Genomic DNA, 21,117 nt, shown 5'->3' on the forward strand with positions numbered 1-21,117 from the left:
GACTTAATTGTGGTTTTACTTCTTCAAGTTAACCAAGTTCAGATAATAATGAGATTGTTTCAGCGACAAAAGGACAAACGTCTTACTTTTTATGTTGGCTGTGTGGCATCTTTAACATCACAGGTGATTTGGGGTGTTGCGCAATTTCGCTACTTCGCAGAAAACAATGAAGCCGGAGACATTTTGCCTGCGTTTATCTACTTGGTGAGAATTGCAATGGCCTTGTGTTATGCTGCTATTATAACAGTCTACTTTCTCAGCAAAATTCAAATAATAGTAGCTAATCGACGAATCTGGCTATTGACACTCCTCACGTTGATTTTGATTTACAGTCCGGTTGCATTTTTCATCGCAGATGTGTCTAACGCCTTCATATACGAGTTGTCAGAGGTTTTTTCCGTGGTTAACTATGTGATTGGCGTGGTTATCCCATGGGAATGGTGCAACAAATTCAATCTTATCATGAAGGCAAAGGAGAAAGAAGGAGTTCTTGGACGACGATTTTATGAAGATGAGTCGTATGAGCTTGATAGATTTGAGCTTTTTGTTGAGGAGCAAATGCCCTTGGAGGATGACAATGACCATGACGACGCCGACGAAAGTGACGGAACCTCGAACAATCCTGGTGATGTAGATGCCACACATGTTGGCCGCGAACGACATAACAACACACATAGCCCTGGTATGGCTCATGGAAGTACTGGAGAATTGGCAACACAAGAATTATCAACTGCAAGAAAAGTCTTGAATGCATTGCAAACTTCCAAGCAGGCGTTCTTGGCACTTACTGATAACATCATAGCAGCAGGTTTCGCTATACCTAGATCAGTTAGTGTATCCACGCAGTCCTTTACTGGTCGACTGAGAAACCTGCACCAGGTGGATCACAATGATTCGATCGATCACAGAGCCAGAAGTTTCAATGTCGGTGCAGGAAGATCTAGTGCTGAGCACGATGTCCAAGCAATTCCCTCAGAGTTCAATACAGCATCTTCGACCACCAGTAGAAACAGAAGAAACGTTTACGTGTATGCGAAAAAAGAGGTTGTTGTTGACCTCTCTAGTCAAGAGGAAGAACATTAGCAAAATCAGTCACATTTACAAAGTTTATAGACTATGTATCAAATTTTATCATGTCCTTTTTTTGCAATTTTCAAACACTCATTTTCATAACCAGGAATATGCACGTATGCTACAGAAGCATCTTTAAGAATCTTGTACGATGTGTTGTCCTTGACAAAATCGTCTGGCTCAACCACGCCAACAAAGCATGTTTCGATCCCTGGTGTTTGCAAGATTCTTTCAACACACGGAAGATTACCACTCAAACGAAACGAACAAGGCTCCATTGTGGTGAATAGTTCTGTACCGAGTGGGACTTCCCTCGCTCCAGCCTTTTCAAAATACTTTTCCAATGCGCATTGTTCAGCATGAGTGTTTCCCTCAAGCTCTCTAGAATGGCCCGTAGAAAGAACTTTACCATCATGAACAAGCACACATCCTACATTAAATTGCGTCTGTGTTTCTCCACATTTATTTGCTTCTTTCAACGCTTGAACCATAAATTTTCTGCTGTTCTCAAGTGCCCATTCTGGGTATTCCGTTTTATACGACCACGACCCATCATCTGCCTCGTACAAATATGCATGCAACCAAAGCTCAAGATCATTAAAACCAGGGTCTGTGTACAAGGGTAAGCCTGTGTGTGGACATATTTCATTAGAGAGAACCTCCCCGTCCTCTTCTGGGTGTATCCAACTTGAAGCAGCCCTAGTTTTCCCGATAGAATCCAATCTCGATATAACTTCTTCATAGTTTGCTTTTCCATCCTTTCCAAGGTTTTCATCCCAAACGTACGTGTTGGAGTAAATGGGGTCATTGGCTATTGGATGACCTATGTATTGCAAATGAACTCTAATTTGATGCGTTCTTCCTGTTGAAGGGTGGCATTTAACCACACTGGTATCGGTGACTGGATCATAAGATACACGTTTGAACTCAGTAACAGCCTCCTTCCCTTGCTCCTCATCGACAACGTTTAAAGTGTGTTTGGGGCTCAACGTATATAAAGGCTTGTTTATTGTAATGGTTAGGGTGGGAAATTGTCCCTTCACCCTAGCAATATACTCTTTTGACACATTTCTGTCTCTTATCTGCTTCATAAATTCATTTGACCCCTGGGCAGTTTTTCCCAAAAACATCAAGCCAGATGTTAATCTGTCCAACCTGTTGCATGGATGTACTGTCTTTCCCATGTCATGCTGTAAAATCTTTGTGATTGTATTGTAACGGTACCGACCAGTGGGGTGAACTGGGATACCAGATGGTTTATCTATAACAAGTAACTGATCATTCTCATAAACAATTTTAACTGGGGCTGAGTTCACCGGTGGTTCTCGTCTGAACCCTCTGTGACTAATTAGGTCGCCGTTTCTAACAATAGTATCTAAGTTGGCGGTTTTCGAATTGATACTAACCATACCATCCTGGATTGCCTTTTTATATGCCTCTGGTGTCCTATCCCGAAACTCGTCGGTAAATATATCTAATAAAGTTCTGTCTCTCCACCGAAGTTTGCAATAGGTTAGATATGTGAAATAATACGGCGTGACCCTCCTCAACTTGCCCTCAATGACATACTTTGCCCCTTCCGCCTCTTCTTCTGCGATCGTTTTGCCCTCGACTAGAGAGCTGTTGCTATCATTAGACCCTCCCATTTGGTCGAATGCCGTTTTCTCGGATTTGTCAATTTCCTGTTGACGTAATCTGAAGCCTTGGGCATCGCGAACTTTGGATGCTCGCTGTTGTTGCAAATTGGAACCCTGGGAAGGTGATCCACTTCTTTTGATGCCAGAAGTGGCACCATTAGTTGACATTTTCCTGAATATATGACGCAATTTTGATTGATTGTGGGATAGGAAAAGCGAAATTCGAATTTGGTTTGAAATCAAAAATAAATTTTTTTTGCAATCGCGAGAAACGGAGATATTCAGGCAGGCTTTACGAAATGTACGCCAATTTCGACCTCGGAACTATATCAACCTATATTAAACCTTGCTTTTTCAAATCTAAATAATCTAAATAGCTCATCACATTTCCCTGCTTATCTTCAACTTCTATCGCATCATGTATTTCGGTCTGTTTCGTCCTCGTGTCCTTCTTCAAGTTTTGCATCAAGTTCTGAGCTTCGTCAATCAGAGCAATATTTTTAAAAAGTGAAAACTTATCTTCAGTTACACCCAATAGTTGTAAGCCCTTCTGGTGCTTGGTTCCATTAAAATGTCTTTCAAAGGCTTGTTTACCCTTGTATCCAACATTGCCACATATTTCACATGTGTACGTTTTATGTAACCCTTGAAGCTTGTAAAGCCAGAATGGTATAGGCGTACCGTCGGCTCCTAATGGTAGGTTTTTGAAAAGGTCGGCGTCAGCATCGGAATCTTCGTCGGAACCTTCGTCGGAATCAGAATTACCACTATCTTCCACCTCAGTGTACGCATTTTCAACATCTAGTTCGTCTTGTTTCTCATTAAATTTGGCTCTTTCTGAAATAACGCACAGCTTTTCTGTTTGGTGTATTGCTTCTTCGAGATGTCTTGTCAACACCTTGACTGCTTGCTCGTACCAAGCATTAGGTTTATTTCGACCTCCTTGGGATACCTCTCCAGCCTTTGATGCTTTTTTCTGATGCTTTTTGCTTTCAAGGTGAGCTTTGTAGACGTTTTCCGTAGCAAAGTGTTTGTCACAAACAGCACAATATAATTCAACACTAGTGCTCAACAATGTCTGCGAGCTCTCCTCATTGGCATTGCAATCGATTTCCTCAAATATTCCGCTTGAATCAGACAAGGGATACAATTGGGTGTACCGCAGCAATAATAATGCAAAAAGGGATTTCAAATAAGGTCGATAGTTCTCGTTGGTTGTCTTTTCATATGGGAATTTATGGAAGGAGTACAAATACTGCACGTATGGAATTTCGCTTGACGAAAAGTTTTCGTTGTAAAATTTATGAAACTCTTTCAAATCGAGAGTATCATCGATCTCTATTTCCTGTAAATGAGATGCCGCCATACTTAGCAAACCTCTCCTTCTTGCCATTTTGATTTCCTTGCCTGTTCCCTTCTTTACTTTGATCTTGACATCCTTTGGGTCAACACTACCAAACAGTGAATACATCAATTGTGATCCTTTTACACCAGGACCTTCGTCTGTACTGTTTGTAACTAAGGCCATCAAATTATCAAATTTTTCAAATGAGTCTTCCTCTTTGAGATTCTGCATTTCCTGTTTAACCGTAGTTGCATCATGGTCAAATGAATTTGAAGCCAATTTCAATAATCTTCCATAATCCACCAGAAACTGCTTTAGCTCGTGTTGTTGAAGGCGAAATAATCGTTTGGTGTACGCCCTATTCTTTCTCGTTAGAATATTACCATGTTTAGGGCACGGCCGCAATGATTTGGGAATGAGATTTGGATTTCTTGAAAATCTTTGGGATAATGCATGTTCTATAACATCAAGGTTTTCCAATGCTGATCTTTGTGACTCTAACAAATCACTCATTCGTATTGTTAGGTATTGGTAAGAGAAAAGTTGCAGTTTTGAAATTCCAGTTTTGTGATGGAGCAAAAACAAAAATGTGCGGCACTAGTCTTGAACGCAGGCACACAACCATTGAGATTTCAAATACCATCTACCTAAGCAATACCCATCACACACTAACAATGACCAATCAGTTGGCACAACCCAGCGTGAAGGACCCACTTCCTTTGTTCTTTTTCACGTACAATTGCAATCAGCAGAATTTCATACCAGACGTCTTTAAATCCAAGTTACTCCTGGTTCTACCTGATCAGTTGTCGTCACTTTATGTGTTTGGCTTTCAAGAGTTCTGCACTGTATTGGATGGATTCTTTCCCTCCACAGCAAGCTCTAAGCTAATTATTATCAATCAGATGTTGCAACTGGCACTTCAGGAGAAATACCAGCAACATACCGGCTTTCAGACAATATCACTGACGTTTATAGGAGCGATCGGGATGATTATCATATCGCCCTATGCCTCCAAATTCAAAAATGTGAGAGCAGCAGCCACTAGCTGTGGGCATGCTTTCTCGAGTTTGAAAGGGGGAGTTGGGGCTCGGGTGTCCTACTACCCTGGGGGAGCTTTAGATAGCACAACCCATGTCGAATTGTCATTTGCAACTGTGCATCTAAACGCTTTTGAAGGGGAATATTACTATCTCCAGCGAAACAAGAATCTTTACAATATCATGCGGTCGTTGAATTTTGGAGATGGTTACGGCCTAATAAAGCCCAAGAATCATGTCTTTGTTTTGGGTGACATGAACTACAGGACTACTCAAAATTATTCAGCAACTAATGAAGAAACGCACGAATTGATTTCGTTAATCGATGCATCAGTCACCAATGCCGATTATTCAAAGAAGGTTGAAGATCTAGTTGACAAGTATGACGAATTGAGAATGAGCATGCGCAACGGAGACGTATTGCAGAACTTTTCCGAAGCTAAAATAACGTTTCCACCAACCTACAAGCTCCACGTAAATACTGCAATATACAACACAAAGAGATCTCCGTCTTGGTGCGATAGGATTGTTTATCTATCGTCTTATGAAGAAGTTGGAGAGGATAATCTGGGCCAGCAGTTGTTGAAATTGCCTGGTTCGAACAAGTCTGCTTACAACGACAGAGTGCGCTATTACCTACCAGAAGTGATAGTTTACGACTCGTTGGATTCACTTTTGATGTCAGACCATCGTCCCGTTTACCTAGAAATGACTATTCCCTTTGATCCGCCAAAGCTGGTTATCTCCCCCTTGTCTGGCTGCTTGCAAATTCTTCCCACTGGTTTGCGGGCCGACCTCGTCTTGGATGACTTTTCTCAGCTTGGAGCTTTAGAACTGAGCTCGAATGTGGTTAGTGGACCCACTACAATATATTTAAAGCCCACAACGTTTGACAACATCACTCAGACTTTAATTCGACCTCTTTCAAACACAATCATGGGATATGGTCTATGGTTAGGACTTACAAAGCAAGGCAGAATATTCCTGTTTACAGCCATTGTGTTGCTTTGGGTATTTTTTCGGTTCTTCTGAGGACAAGAACCACAACCAGGAAGGTAGTGGTGTCACAAAAGAGCTACATGTACAATTATCCAAATATATGTTTCACATATGAATACCTTAGTGGTTAAAGCACCTCTATATTTATAAGACTTCGATTCCTTTCTACATTTAAAACCCGTGTGACGTTTTATTTTATTCATTTTTTAAATAACTCACCAATTAAGAAACCGCAATATAAAAACTATAAACAATTCCTGCTTTAGACAAGAAACATACTCAAAAACAACATCGAAAAACGAGTTCTTCATCGACTTCCCCTGCAACTAGTATGAAGCATTCCACAAGAAAACTGCAAACGTCTCACCCTAATCACATCTTCCGTCAAATGTACCCACCCATTTAAGCGGTACACTCCTTTGAAATGTGGCCTGATTTTCCACAGTTGTAACAAGCTTTTGATCCAGAGTTAGAACCACCAGCAGCAGAGTTACAGTCCTTGGAGATGTGACCTGGCTTACCACAAGCATAACACTTGACATTACCAACTTGACAGTCCCTGGCAAAATGGTTTGGACCGCCACATTTGTAACAGGTGGTACCTGAAGCAGAACCACCTCTTGGGCCGTATGATTTTCTGAATGGAGCAGGTTGTCCAGATGGTGCAGATTCACAGTTCTTTGAAATGTGACCAAATTGACCACAGTTGTAACACTTGGCACCTTGGGCTTGGTTAGGACATTCAGTTTGAATATGGCCTACATCACCACAAGAATAACACTGCTTGGAAGTGGTTTGCTTTGGTTCTGGACAGTCTCCTGACTCGTGTCCTGGTTTACGACAGTTGTAGCACAATCTTTCTTCTTGGGTACAGTCATCGGCAACGTGACCAGCTTCACCACATTTGTAACACGTTCTTGGAAATACAGCAGCCATTTCTTTTAAAAATAAAACTCTCTTCAACTACTTCTTCTTCTTTTAACAACAACCTTTGTAAAAAAAAACTAATTAAACACTTAGTTTTCTGATTTGATTTATATTGTCAATAGTAAAGTAAAAAATTGATCAAAAGATACAGGTCACCTTTTTCTTTTTGAGCGGAGGGGGCAAAGAAAATTTCTTCTCTCTGGTGAAAAAAAAAAAATTTTTTTTCTTCGTGGGCAATAAACCGATGACATCAATACACGACCTATTACTTTTTTGAGCCGCCCGATTTGTAACTAGATTCGGCAAATCCATCAGCAGAACAACGGATAAATTGGAAGCCAAAACTACAATCAAAGAAGGCGAACGACAGGAAGGAATCAACGCAATGCAGTATCCGTACTTAATTTCCAGATCGCTTGACCCTATTATCGGAATTGGAATGGGAATCGCTTCGTATTACTTGTACGAGCAAAGAGTTGGCCGCCCGGAAGGTCACTCCTTGAACGAGTTGGTTGTAAAGAGATACAATGAATGGCAGGAGAAGAAATAGTTGGATCAGCGTTTCATTTTGTTTTCTTTTTTGGCTATCTATATACTATCCTTGAATTTTAGGAGAATTTGGTCTGCTTTAGCAGAGTCGGTTATCTCCAGTTTTATGATTTGATGAATTTTCTCCAAAGCTGCAGCACTAAGCGTTGTCGGAACTTCAACACCTGGTTCATCATTCTCTATGTTAGACGTCGTTGTATTTACTTGTTTAGGTGCCGGTGGCGTAATGATACAATTGAAGGACAATTCTGTGTTTTCTCCAAGCAATGTAGACAAAGTAGACGTATCTTGAACAACCTTTGACTTCAACATCAATTTCACATCTTTCGGAGATACATCAGCTGACTTCAACACGTCTAATCCTTCAATCAACCTTGATTTGATTTTATAAATCGTTGAGCCGGGTGATGCATCGAGTTCGTACGAGATCTTAAAAGGCGGCTTAATCGACTTGAACTTCAATTTAACCTGGCTACTCTCTCCTTCCACTTTGTTACCAAGTGATGTGGGGAACTTGTAGGAAAACTTTGGCAAGCTTGGTCCCAATGATTGTAACTTGTCATAATCATGAGTAGAGTAGAATTGACTGGGGGAGGAATTCTCAGACAACCCCATTAGCTGAACAAATGTTTGAACAAACTGTTTATCTGCATTGGAAGAAGCGACGGCTGTGGATGGAGCGGACATCTGAACTTGTGGTTATAACTGTACTTGATTGACACTAACTAAAAAGGGGCTAGGATAATGTTTTTGCTTTTGGCCGAAAGGAAACAAAAGAAAAAATAAAAATAGAAATTAAATTCATGGGACAAATCAATCATACATGAAAAGCTATTGAAAGCTATCTTCAAATGTCATTCTTCAAATCATTTCTGAAATATACGCCATTGAGTCAGAGTCCAACCAGTGATGGTGCACCTTTACCACCCCCAGCAACACAGCCCGAATCTTCCAATTCACTCAAAGCCAGACTCCAGAAACTAAATCCATTTCGCAGTCAGTCGGTATATTTAGAAGACGATGACAATTATGTCACATCGGAGCCTGGGATGTTTGAACTATCAAGATGGGACAGGATGCTAGTTTTTGCACTATGCTTTGCCGGTGCTCTTTGCTGTTGGCTTATTTGTATCTTTTTGTTTCCCGTTTTGACTTTGAAACCAAGAAAGTTTGCTTTGCTTTGGTCTTTGGGCCTGATCTTCTTTCTCATCAGTTTTGGTGTATTGCAAGGAGCACAAGCTTACTTGGTCCATTTATTCTCATCGACAAGAATCATCTTTACGATTGTTTTTGGCGCTAGTATAATCTTGACTTTGATTAGCAGTTTGAGCTTGAAAAGCACACTATTATCGATCATATTTGCTGCAATTCAGTTAGTAGCAGCATTGTGGTACACGGTCAGCTACTTTCCATTGGGAAGGCAAACCCTCAACTTGGCCGGAGGCGTTGCTAGGGGACAAGTAGAAAACTGGATCAATTCATAGATTTAAAAATACATGAAATACACATGTGTATCCCTTTGCGATCTATTCACTATACACCTTTGAGAACTCTTCTACTGATAAATTTTCGAAATCAGGGAAGGCAGCATACAAACCCTTTTCCACCACTTTAACAATAGCTTGATTGGCCTTAGTGTCCTTTTTGCTAACTTCAGACAATTCAATAACCTTGTCTCCGATTTCCTTTAGCTTTTTATCGCTATCCCTATTCAAAATTTTATCCAAGCTCTTAAGTGCTTGCAATGCCAACACGTACTTACCTTGAATGGTATAAATCTTGAAAAGAAGTTCCCAGGTTGTTCTCACTCTTGGCGCTTCAGTTGCTAAAGGCTCAACTAATTGAGACAATTGTTCAATATAATCTGATTGCTTCAAATCCAGAAGAAGTGTTAATCCAAAAGGATCTTGGTCGTCTTTTTCACTTTCGACTTTAGCTGCTTGGTCCAGCTTTTTCTTGTTTGACTTGGCTTTTTTTGGCTTCTTTCCGTTCCTCTTTATCTTAACTCCATCATCAGACTCTTCTGATGACTCGTTCTGTTGTTCCTCATAAAGTTCAAAGTAGAGATCAGACAACCCCTTTAATGCGCGTATGTATACTGGTGTGGCATGGATTTTGTCTTCCCATCTCAACATGTCGATGTAATCACGAGGAGTTCCTCGCCTTAAACAATAAGAGTGGAAATCATACTGGTCGTTGTAGAATGTTTTGAAAATTTTCACAATTGCTTGAAATCTTTTCAAAGCCAACCCTCTGTACATGGCAACGTTTTCCACTAAAGTGGCATATTCTTCACTCTCCTTGTCTAGGTCCGACTGTTTGAGTTTAGCCCCTTGCTCATGATACATTCTCGTGTAGGCTTCGGCACTTTCAACCAAAACCCAATTGACCTGCATCAAGTGCAAATCTTTGCACCCATTAACAGCCTCTTCATCGAGCTTTGTGAATAATGATATGCAGTCAATCGCTTCATCAACCATGTTAGCACGAAGCAAGTACTTGGTGGCTTTGGAATTGATAAAACGGTCCTGCAAATCTAGCTCTCTTCCACTATTCATGACATTGGAAGCCTCTTCAAAAAGGCCCTTGTGCTTCAAAATACGCGCTTTGATGATGTATAACTCGACTAGCGTGGGTGAATGCTCAACTGCTAGGTCAATATAGCTCAAAGCAGTATCCAAATCCTCTTTGTACAAGAAATGCTGAGCTAGATAAAAGTAGGTCCACACTGTTACAGTTGGGTTTGGATTTTTTGGAGCTTCCTCCTTGAGAAACTCAGTAACAATCCTCTCAATAATCTCTAGTTTTCCCTCATATCCATATAAAGGTTTCACATTTACAAATGTAGCTGGAACCCCGCGCAAAAGTTGAGGGATAATGTAATCTTTGCACTTTTGCTCGAACAACAGAGACTCGGCAGGCAAAAACGTCAACGGCAAATACTTTGGTGGATCGGATTTAGGATAAAATGTGGCCAACTTTTCATACAATTTAACTCTCGACTCTGGGTCCTTGGTATTAGTCTCCAATGCCAACTCCAACATGATGTAGTATTGCATATTATCAGGGTTAGTCTTCAACAACTCCCGGTAAACCAATGACGCTTCCTTTTTGCGATCTAATAAAAGTAGATACTTTGCCTTGTACTCCAAGTACGACAAATGGTCTTTAATGTTATCTATATCTTGCTCTAAAACTTCCAAAGCTTTGCTGACGTTCCCGGAATCAGAGATTATCTGATTTTTGTACAAGATTGCCTCGCCGTGCTCGTACATGTCATTTGCTGTTAAGTGATCCTTGATGATTCCCTCTATTTTGGTGAGAGTGGCCACAGCTCCCGAGTAATCTTTGTTCAAATGCTGGGCAATGGCAAGACCAGTCCAATTGGCCCTGTATCCAGGGGCATGCTCCAAGTACTGCTGTCTGCAATCTGTCAAGGGCTTGAAATCTCGATTCTGTACTTGCATAAAAGACAAGTCACGCAATATAGGTTTGTTGGGTGACCCATTATCCATCGCCGCTTTGAACCACTTTGCAGCTTCAACATAGTCTTCCAATGCACGATAGTATAATCCCACCAAGTGGTCAACGAGGTAATTTGAGGAATCCTTATCGGCAGCCTTCTTTATGTACGTTGCGGCTTCATCTTTATTTCCGGTAAAGTAGAAAATACACCCTTTCAATGCTAGTGACTCAGCATGATTCGAATTTTTTTTCAAATTTGCATCCACAAGTTTCAAGGCTTTTTTGTACTGCTTCTGGTCGTACAATTTCAAAGCCTCTCTGAAATTACCATCTTCCTTGTTAACAAAAATGGGAGTGGCTTTCTTTGGTGCCATTGAGGAATAGTTGTCTCCGGGTGCTTGGTGGTTTCTTGGACGTTAAAGTGTCTGGTGAATAAAAAATCGACCTTTGAAAACGAAAAAAAAAAAAAAAGAAAAAGAAAAAATTTGATAGCGGCGACAAAATCCAACGTCATGAAAAGTATATTAAATTTAGCTGTGTAGTTATTGCTCTAGGAAAATTACCTATACTGGGGTACCTTGCATTCTATTGAATGTTTGGTCTATTAGATACTTCCTACACTTCTCTAATCTAAATATATACTCATTTTGGTCAAATTATTGCTCTTAATATACCTTTGTGCTACCAAATGTTATTCTACTGAGGACATTTCGCAACACTTCTTCCTTTCAAAAAAAAAGTTCACAATGCGTTTATATCAACAGCAACTTATCCAACAGTTTAATCCGTCTTTTTCGCGATAAGTGTCCTTTGTTCAATCCACTTGACCTTTCTTTTAACTCTCTTACACATAAACCTCGGAATATAATTCTGGTACCTGCATATAAACTGATCACCCAAAAGAGGCAAATAAAAGAATAGAAGGCGAGAAGAAACAAATAGAGAGACAGAAACATATAGCCCAAAAAAAAATTAAAAAAAAAAAACAAAGAACCCTGAATTAAAAAGAGTCTATTGTGGTTTTTTGCTTATTATTCCAAAGGTTTTAAGCCAGAAAAGTAGACCATCTCCCCCCCTCACGACATGTCGGACATACATAATCCACTTAACCCGGAGTACACTCAGGACGGTGAAAGAAGAATACGTACTAAAGTTGCATGCGACTACTGCAGAAAACGTAAATCCAAATGTGATGGCGAAGAACCATGTTCAAAATGTATAAGTCGCAAACGCGAATGTGTTTATTCATTTGTGCCAAAAGAGAGAAAGAAGCGAGTAAGCTCGATGGGCAGTGATATTAGAAAGTCTTACAAAAAGGAAGTAAAGGTCACCAAGCTGGGTAAGACTATTCAAGAGTTGAATACAAGAATAAATGTGTTGGAAAATCTCGTGACGAAACTTGTGTCGAACTTGGATCCAACGGATAAAATGGGAATTCTTTCTCAAATATCTAGAGGCCAGGATCTGGGAACAGAACAGGACTCGGCTATTAATATGAGCGATGATCACTCCGAAGACGAAGATATTGAGGATGCGAGTACCGAGGACTCTCCTTACAAGGAACAGAATCTTACCTCTGATCCGAAATCCATGAAGCAGATGCTTGAACCGCAGTCCATCAAGCTGATGCTTAATCTGAAATCATGTGGACAAGATAAAGAATGTGTGGTAAAAAAGGCTATGAAACGTATTTCTGAATATTGTGGCGCCCACTCGCTTATGAACACACTTTCTGCACGCTCGTTGATATGGATGAAAGACCGGCTCCAAGGGTCGCGGTCCAGCTTAGTCAATCAGCAACTCTATGCACCGTTGAAAAATGTTCCATTCGCCTTGACCAACGCTGTTGACAGATCAACTCACTTGTTAAATAGACAGAGACAAGTGCCCCATTTTGATCAATATTTTGAAGCCAAGGATAAAGTGTTGTTTTCCGAGCTTTTGGATGCTTACTATCGCAAACTTTGTATAGTCTCGTTCATCTGTCCGCTAGAGGAAATTCAGGGTTTATTCGACAAGTACTACTATGCTGTTTTAACCAACAACCATTCAATGTTGTCGAGCATCTCACGCAGTGAGTATTTAATGATGAATTCGGCTTTGGTGTTGTCGCTATCAAAATTTGCATCACCGAAACGAATTGTCGGTGCCCATTATCCGAAATTGGCGTCGCTAACGACAATTGAAGCCGAAAAGCTACGTGCCAAATTCTTTGATAATGCCATGCATGATTATGACTACGTTTCAAGAAACAACGAGGGTTATAATTCTCTACTAGGGCTCGCGTTATTGAGTTTAATTATTGAGGAGTCGTTCATATCAGACTTTCACATAAATTATATCATTGTGGGTACTTTGGGCAGATATGCTAAAGAACTAGGACTACATAGGGTAGAAGTTTTGCAAGAGAAATACCGCGATACTGGCTTAGCGTGCCGGAAGTTGTGGTTATTTTGTGAGTACATGAGTGTTGAACTTAGTTATAAAAGTGGGAAACCAATGTTGATCAATAATGAGGATGTGACTACTTTGAGTGAAGTGGACCCCTGTATCATATCCGTGCCGAGAGACTTATTTGTGAATCAAGATTACGAGAGGAATGCGCCAAGTGTTATCGAGTCTTTGAAACGAGAAGGTGCTGTGCTTTACTTTGCCCATTTCTTGCTTATGTTGACTCGAATTAAGGAAAAGAGTTACTACAAGTTGTATTCAAAGCTACCTTCAAACATTAATACACAAGGTGCACTTACTGTCATTAACGAGATTAATGACGACATGAAAATGTTATCACAACTTATAGAGCCAGGCATATTGGATCCTCATAGAGAGAATCCATTTGTAATACCTGCATTTCTGTGTGATGAGGGTGTTCTCAAGTTTTATGTTCTTCTGTTTCATTTGTCATTCCATGCTCATCTTCTATCAGTGAATAGAGTTCCGTTTCTTGAAGAGTTCAATATTGAAGACGATAGGCTATTGTCATATGGTAATAAATCACTTCAAGCTGCTAGGTCCATGTTACAATCGGTTTCCAACCCAAACTCGTTGTGGAAAGTTGATGATGCTAGTTTCCCATTTCTTTTGTTTTACCCCTTTGTTGCATTTTTGAGCGTGCTAGGTAATTGTTTGGTCTATCCAGCTGAAAGTTCATCTTACTATGACTGTTTGCTTTTGATTGACGTTTCGTTAAACTTTTTTGCTTACAACGGGACCCAGACGACAAATCTAGACAATAAAAGAATGTTTTGTGATATGGTTAGTCGGTCTTTCTTGAGAATATTGATTGATACGATGGAGAAAAAGGCCAATGTCTTCTTTTACCGAATGCGGCCTGGATTACTAGATCACATCGAGTCGTTGCGTTCCAAGTACCCAGAAATCTTCCAACCTATAGCAAACTTGGACTTAGACCCAAACAGTCCTGATATAGTGCACAGTCAACAACCTGCATCAGCTTCGTCATACACGTCATCTTCCGGGTCATACAACACTGACGTGAAGCCAATATTGTCAAATTATACTGGTGGGTATCAATCAGCCAACAAACTAAATGAAAATCAGAACAACTTTGGAATGGCACCTGTGTCGGAGGCAATTGATCTTGAAAACTTGATGAACGAAGACAACTTTAACCAGTTTGTTTTTGGTGAAATAAATGAATTGTCGGGGTTTTTCAACTACGATTTTAATAATTGAAGGAGGGGAAAACTTGTACTTAGTTCTTGTTTGTAATATATATATACAGCCGTTTATTTAATGGTGTTTTTGAAGGTAGCTCTTTTTTATCGGCATTTACATAGAGAGTCTATGGTGTTGTACAAGACCCCACGGAAACAGAATTAAACATCATGTTACAATATCGGAAAGAATAGGCACACCCACGAGGCTGTTCAGAGTGAGCGTCAGTCATGGCTTTCGGTCCACATTGACACCCTGATGACCCAATTTAAGCAAGATCATCTTTGCATACTTGATAGAACATATTCTTGTTCTCCTTCTATTTTTCGGCATTTGCAAGTTCCGTGTTTTTCGGGGTTTCCATTGGTGGTTTCTTGACGGTTCTGTACATACGGAGATTAGCCCAACTGGGACAGAGAGGAACAATGAAGACGGACGAAAGAAAAAACTAAAGAAAAGAAAAAAAATCAAACAACAAACAAAAAATTGAATCATGTGCGGATCTACTCGATGTATGTGCACTGTTTAGTCTACAATCTCAAATAGTCATTTAAGAACTTTTTGACATTTTCTTTGCATTACTTTGAAGATGAGTGAATCTACCAGTAACCAAATGACTACGTCAAAATTGGAAATGGGTAAGGATAATTCAGACAGGAAAAATCTGAACTTGTTGATGCCAGAAAATCATAACCCAGCTAATGACGCTGACCCCAAAGATCCTTCCAAAAAGAGGATAAAGATAGCTTGTGACATTTGTCGTCGAAAGAAGATCAAATGCGATGGATCGTACCCCTGTGAGAATTGTACACAATCGAGGAAGCCAAAAGTTTGTCTGTACTCTGAACGGCTGACAAAGAGACAACCAAGGGTTCATAAATTGGGCCACAAGAGTCACGACCAATTCAATTTAAAGAGTGAATCTGTACCCCTGAAGCAAGGAGATAACACGAATTTTCCAAATTCCTTAGATTCCCGAATGTCAAAACTTGAACGTGCCATTGAGAGGTTAACTGACACCGTTGAAATACTTGCAGATCGAACTGGTGGAGGTACCAAATCGAACCGATTACATTCAGAGAGAGGATCTGCCATGGGTCTAGTTTCAAGAGAGGTGTCTTCAGCAGCGTCCGATCGTGATCACGAAGGACAAGAAAGATTGCCTGGATGTTCGAAAGAGGCAACTGAAAATAGTGGCTCTAATGGCACTAAGTTACCTCGAATGGGGGGATATGCACTGTACATAGGAACCCAGTCGATATTTTCAATATTTTCCAGAGAGTCGCTAGATTGGATGGAGCAAAAATTAGGATCTAAAGGTACTGAGTGCATAACACCTATGAAAAATACCCTACTAGTATGTCACAGCAAATTAAGTGTGTTTTTGAATAAATGGATCGACCCAGCATTGATTGACACCCGGACAAAAGAAAAGTTGTTGAAGCAACCATTTCCAGTGGATTCTAAATTGGTTATGGGGTTGGTGGATGGATATGGGGAGATACCCATGATTAGCTTTCTCGTTGAAGGGGAAACAGTCCGACAAATGTTTGTCTCATATTATGATGGGTTAAACGATCCGTCCAAAAGGCGGAATTTCACTACATCGGAATTTTTGATCATGACTTCGGCATTATTGATGGGGTTGGATGCAATGTTGGATAAGAAGGAGCACAAGAAAAATGGCAAATTGTACCATTTACAAGATAAGCTATTGGAAAACGCAATATTTTACTACCACAGACTATGTCTTGTTAGTGAGGGTTTGGAGACTATTGAGGCTCTTCTCTTGTTGATATCATATTGTGACTCCAGTTGGATCTCAAATCATATTAACTACATACCGAAAGCGGTGGCAGTGAGGTATGCACAGGAGATTGGTTTACACCGGATTGAATATTTCAACAAGTTGGGTGACAAGGAGCAAGATCGAATGCGGAAGATATGGTGGTTTTGCTATTATTATGACACTGATTTGTGCTTCAGGTTTGGTAAACCGCCATCAATCAACGTTGATGATGTCACGACGTGTACTGAGGCAGATATATTGACTACGTGTATTCAAGGGTCCACCTCCTATTTGGATCCAAATTTTGATGGTGACGATATGGAACGTCAAATGTCAATTGCAGTGGCCGATGAGGCTTTATTAGGGGACCCGACCCAACCGCTCAGTTATCGATTACTTCAAAAGTTGAAATCATTTAAAGATGACACATTTTATTATCATTTCTACGGCATGCTTTTGGCAAAAATCAAATCGGAATCGTACCATCTACTATTTGCCGCTTCAGCAAGATTGCGTGATTTTGAGTCCCTATCGAATGCGTTGGACCATTTGAATCTGGAAATGTCAGAGTTGGCAAGATATTTATCGGAAGTTGACCGGCCCCGTTTTTACAATGACCCACTATTTCATTTTATCGATCAGAAAATACCTGAGCCAAGACGACAAATTATCTTGGTGGGTCAGTTGTCTTATTTTGCTCATTTGATGGTGATTAACCGGTTCCCGTTTGTTGTTGAAACAGACAAGGTTGATGCTGGAAGTCAAATTTTGAAGTTCCGGAATTTATCATTAGATGCCGCAAGAACCATATTAGTGATGATGAAGCAAGTGAATAAAGACACTGTTGGTTCGACATTCCTAAACTGGGTGTTGTATTATCCTATCATTGCGTTTTTGACCCTTGCGGGCTCGGTATTGAACCATCCAAACTCACCTGAAGTGGTCAATGATATTAAGCTATTGAGTGAGTCGTCGATGGGATTCTTTGAATATGTGGGTAATTTTTCAAAACCTCACAAGCATGTGCGTTCACATGGAGACATATCAATTGAACTAATTGTGAAACTAATGTTGAGAGTTGTAATAACCGCTTATGAAAATGAAACAGGGGTGTCTGTCTTACAGAATGACGAAGCATTAAGAGTTCATTTGAATAGTGTGCAAGTCAAGTTCCCCGAATTGTATCAAGAAACTGGTGAATTTTCCAACAATTTCCCTACATTTTTCGGTCAATCGTTTTTCGAAACTAGTGAAGATTGGAGTCTGGAAACTTCTTCGTCAATCGGCAATAGATTAAGCCCATATGCATCATCTCCGAGATATAATCCATCGGTGTCTAACATCATGCACCCCGATCAAAATAGTCAAAATAGTACAAATAATAACACCCATATAAATGGACGTTTCCCACCACATCACCTTCAATCTTATCTGTCACCGCTGCAGCAGCCGCTACCTGGAGTCACATCTACTCCAATGAACTCGATCCCGCTGTTTGTGCATCCGGTGGATCAAGTACATCATCAATCAAACGGGTCCAACTTGCGATCAACACAAATGGGGAATGTACAAAGTAATATGGCTGCTCCGGTTGCTACAGGGTCCGTTATTGGTGATTATGGCGTATCGAATCAATCAGGTAATGATGGGGTGCTGAATATGTTTTTGAGCCAAATGAATAGTATGCCTAATTTCTTTTTTGATAATAACTTAGGTATATAAAGCTGGAGTTAGAGGTGAATACGATGCAAACTTTGCTGCAAAGTAATGCAATGCATCACACGTTAGCTCTTGTGATGCACAAGAAGAGCACTGACGTAGTCTCTTTGTAGGTCTAGTTACGATTTGTCTGTCTATATATATGTGGAGTTTACCGAAATCAAATAAATAAATAATTTTATTTCTTGGTTGTTTTAAGAGAAGTTGAGGCAAGTTTAAGAGAGAGAGAGAGAGAGAGAGAGAGAGAGAGAGTGTGTGTGTGTGTGTGTGTTTAGAGTTCCGTATTTCCCCGTGCTTTTGTACTTTTGTGCTCGTTTACAGTTTTCCATTCTGAAATTCAGAATACTCTGATGTGTACGCCTAACCAATGAACTAGTGGGGCTTCTTAGGCTTTTGAGGATAGACCCGCTTAGTCTCCACGCGTTAAATAGTCACTTCTCTCGTGGCACAAACTACTCATGGATGTTTTTTTTTTTTTTTCATACGACTGTGACAGTTTTACATTGTTTAAACAAAAGGTCGAATCTAATATGTCCAACGGCACTTTTTTTGGCTTTTACACCTCCGGTTGAAAACCGAAGTGAGGGGAACTGAAATTAGGGGAGAGGGGGTGGGTGGAAGACCAGCTACGGTATAATTCACTTCTCTAAGGTTTCAACCTGTCATAGTGTGGCTGATTGGTAGGGTGCAAGCAAAGAAAAAAGCATTCGTATTTTCGTATTTTAAGGAGAACGAGTAATATAAGTTGCAGCGCTGTGAGGGGAAAAGACGTTAACCGAATACGTTAGTAGATGACGGATATCTGTCCAATTTGACTTTCGTTTAGTTCCAATTACGAACTAAAGATTCTTAAAATTGCTCTTTTGATCCATGACTTGACGAGAGTGTAAACCCCAAGAATTTAGATCAATTTTTATGCAAAAGCTCCAATCTTCGTTCTCTCTTTCCATTTTCAATTCTTGTTTTCCCAAATCAAGAGGAAATAATAGGCGATGGTGCGCCGGTGGGTGAGGCGTTAATACTTGCAATACCGTCGATCACTGGGGTATTCATATACAAAGTTTGCCACCCATTACAAGGGCAAAGGGGTTCACCAAATGCTGTACGATTGAACAAACAAAACATTTGCAAGCTCCTCTGCGATTCCACGTGAATCACAAGCGAAGAATAAAGGCTTGATATAAAAACGTCTTACAATGTCTCAGTTGCATCTTAAAATAAATTTGAGGTCTTTGTCAAATCAGTGAATTTTATCTTTTCTTCTTTAACACTTGCTATGGAAGAATATCGAATACCCGCCCGGGTACAAATGCAAGCAACGGCAAAAACAAAGTTTTCAGTTGCTAGGATTTTGTGTATTTTTTGTATGTTGTTTCTGTACCATAGGAAACCGGACTCTATTTCCAAATGTTTCACTTTGGTACACGACTAACATTTTTGTATGGTATTTTCTTCAAATCAAAACAATAGAAACAATAGATTATAGAGTGTAGTTTTTGAATCAGGCACTGCTTGATGTTTTTTTTTTCTTTTTTTTTTGTTCAATTTGTTTCTATTGCATATACGGGGATCAAGTGTAAACTTTATTTAGTACTTTAAAATCCGATCGGTAAAAGCATAATTAATAACAAGCTTTTTTAAACTAAAGATCAACGGAAATATAAAAAAACCCCTTAACCGAAAAACTTTTATGTTTTTGCTTTTGTTTTTTTTTTTTTTGTTTCATTTCGGAGATGAGCAATTTAAAATTATTTAAACAACCACCAAAATAAAATTGAAACTTTACAAATTTTTGACATTGGTTTTGACTCTCTTTCTTTCTTTTTTTTGTTTTTTTTTGTTTTCTTTTCTTTGAAGTGCCGTTTGTCTCGTTCTCTTCTGTCGCTTTGTCTCACAGTTTTGCTGCTGAGACGCTTAAATGAAGTTATAAAATTTAACTAGTGGTAACAAAACTGCTGAGACAAGCAAAATGATAAACGTATCGTTGGAGGAAATGAAGGAAAAAAAAAAAAAAATAAACAGCTGAGTCATTTCTACTTCATTTCTACTCTATTCTATCCTATCGCCTCATGTAGGAACACTTATGTTCCCACACGTAATTAAAAACAAAATAAAACAAAAAGGAAACAAAAAGGAAACAATATTAATTTCACATGGTTATGAAGAGAAAACATTTCCAACACCAAGGCATATGCTTGAATACATGTGTGGAGAACACAGCTCTTCGCGTATTGGTTAGTGATTGTGCGAGATGTAATGCGATAAAACACTTTTTAGGCTGTGATCGTCTGCACTGGGGCTTATATGAGACATCATCTTCTTTTAATTGCTTCTCCTGGTGACCTCATCTGTCATGAATATGATGTCACCAGGGTAGAGAGTCCAGAAGAAGAAGAAAAAAAAAAAAGAACAATTTTAATAAATAGTTTGGTGTCTAACTGCTTCTGCGGAAGAACAACCGAAGAAAAAGCAACGGGCTAAAGACACTATTTGTGTAATTTCATGTCAAGCACTTAATTCGTCATACAAGACATTCTACCCTATTCTATTTTGGGGGCCCAGATCGAATATTCTACGCATAAGGCATTAAATAAAGGGTAAGGTGTTTCATTAATCTATGGATGTATAAAAAGTAGGCTATGTGAATGACGCTTCTCGTTTAAATGTTTCTGCAGGTTTTATAATTTGATTGTGCGAAAATTAGGGCGTTGTATGTTGTTGATTGTTTGTAATTTGAAACCAACTTCAATATGGTTTGTAGATAAGACAACTTGTTACCCGAGGCTACGGTTGCGAAGAAAGAATGCTTATACTATTTACAACGAGGAAAAAAGAAAAAAAAAAGAAAAAAAAAAAAAAAAAGATAGAAGCCGAAAGAAGAAGTTAAGCACCTAATCT

At 39.6% G+C, this 21,117-nt stretch overlaps 10 protein-coding genes across 10 annotated transcripts; 5 read left to right on the forward strand and 5 right to left on the reverse strand. All coding sequences in view use genetic code 12, as the record gives it.

Annotated features, from left to right (window-relative positions):
• Positions 1–48: 48 nt before the first annotated feature.
• RIM21 (Rim21p) lies at positions 49–1,083 on the forward strand (the record flags this gene model as incomplete). The annotated part of the gene is made up of 1 exon (XM_051814812.1): positions 49–1,083. One exon carries the CDS (start codon positions 49–51, stop codon positions 1,081–1,083), a length of 1,035 nt encoding a protein of 344 aa, XP_051671684.1.
• Positions 1,084–1,121: 38 nt separating this feature from the next.
• Positions 1,122–2,876, reverse strand: CANMA_002714 (bifunctional DRAP deaminase/tRNA pseudouridine synthase; the record flags this gene model as incomplete). The annotated part of the gene is made up of 2 exons (XM_051814813.1): positions 1,122–2,517; positions 2,641–2,876. The coding sequence occupies 2 exons, from the start codon at positions 2,874–2,876 to the stop codon at positions 1,122–1,124; spliced, it is 1,632 nt and encodes a 543-aa protein (XP_051671685.1).
• A 166-nt stretch (positions 2,877–3,042) lies between these two features.
• Positions 3,043–4,566, reverse strand: CANMA_002715 (SF3a splicing factor complex subunit; the record flags this gene model as incomplete). Its single annotated transcript, XM_051814814.1, has 1 exon — positions 3,043–4,566. The coding sequence occupies one exon, from the start codon at positions 4,564–4,566 to the stop codon at positions 3,043–3,045; it is 1,524 nt and encodes a 507-aa protein (XP_051671686.1).
• A 392-nt stretch (positions 4,567–4,958) lies between these two features.
• On the forward strand, positions 4,959–6,125 carry CANMA_002716 (phosphoinositide 5-phosphatase; the record flags this gene model as incomplete). Its single annotated transcript, XM_051814815.1, has 1 exon — positions 4,959–6,125. One exon carries the CDS (start codon positions 4,959–4,961, stop codon positions 6,123–6,125), a length of 1,167 nt encoding a protein of 388 aa, XP_051671687.1.
• A 369-nt stretch (positions 6,126–6,494) lies between these two features.
• GIS2 (mRNA-binding translational activator) lies at positions 6,495–7,028 on the reverse strand (the record flags this gene model as incomplete). The annotated part of the gene is made up of 1 exon (XM_051814817.1): positions 6,495–7,028. One exon carries the CDS (start codon positions 7,026–7,028, stop codon positions 6,495–6,497), a length of 534 nt encoding a protein of 177 aa, XP_051671688.1.
• A 579-nt stretch (positions 7,029–7,607) lies between these two features.
• On the reverse strand, positions 7,608–8,255 carry CANMA_002718 (uncharacterized protein; the record flags this gene model as incomplete). Its single annotated transcript, XM_051814818.1, has 1 exon — positions 7,608–8,255. One exon carries the CDS (start codon positions 8,253–8,255, stop codon positions 7,608–7,610), a length of 648 nt encoding a protein of 215 aa, XP_051671689.1.
• Positions 8,256–8,419: 164 nt separating this feature from the next.
• Positions 8,420–9,052, forward strand: CANMA_002719 (uncharacterized protein; the record flags this gene model as incomplete). Its single annotated transcript, XM_051814819.1, has 1 exon — positions 8,420–9,052. The coding sequence occupies one exon, from the start codon at positions 8,420–8,422 to the stop codon at positions 9,050–9,052; it is 633 nt and encodes a 210-aa protein (XP_051671690.1).
• Positions 9,053–9,094: 42 nt separating this feature from the next.
• On the reverse strand, positions 9,095–11,407 carry CANMA_002720 (peptide alpha-N-acetyltransferase complex A subunit; the record flags this gene model as incomplete). The annotated part of the gene is made up of 1 exon (XM_051814820.1): positions 9,095–11,407. One exon carries the CDS (start codon positions 11,405–11,407, stop codon positions 9,095–9,097), a length of 2,313 nt encoding a protein of 770 aa, XP_051671691.1.
• A 709-nt stretch (positions 11,408–12,116) lies between these two features.
• On the forward strand, positions 12,117–14,729 carry ZNC1 (Znc1p; the record flags this gene model as incomplete). The annotated part of the gene is made up of 1 exon (XM_051814821.1): positions 12,117–14,729. The coding sequence occupies one exon, from the start codon at positions 12,117–12,119 to the stop codon at positions 14,727–14,729; it is 2,613 nt and encodes an 870-aa protein (XP_051671692.1).
• Positions 14,730–15,300: 571 nt separating this feature from the next.
• Positions 15,301–18,222, forward strand: TAC1 (Tac1p; the record flags this gene model as incomplete). The annotated part of the gene is made up of 1 exon (XM_051814822.1): positions 15,301–18,222. One exon carries the CDS (start codon positions 15,301–15,303, stop codon positions 18,220–18,222), a length of 2,922 nt encoding a protein of 973 aa, XP_051671693.1.
• Between the last annotated feature and the right edge of the window lie 2,895 nt (positions 18,223–21,117).

Source organism: Candida margitis, assembly GCF_024628925.1.
Source record: "Candida margitis strain CBS 14175 chromosome Unknown scaffold3, whole genome shotgun sequence".
Classification (NCBI taxonomy): Eukaryota; Fungi; Ascomycota; class Pichiomycetes; order Serinales; family Debaryomycetaceae; genus Lodderomyces; species Lodderomyces margitis.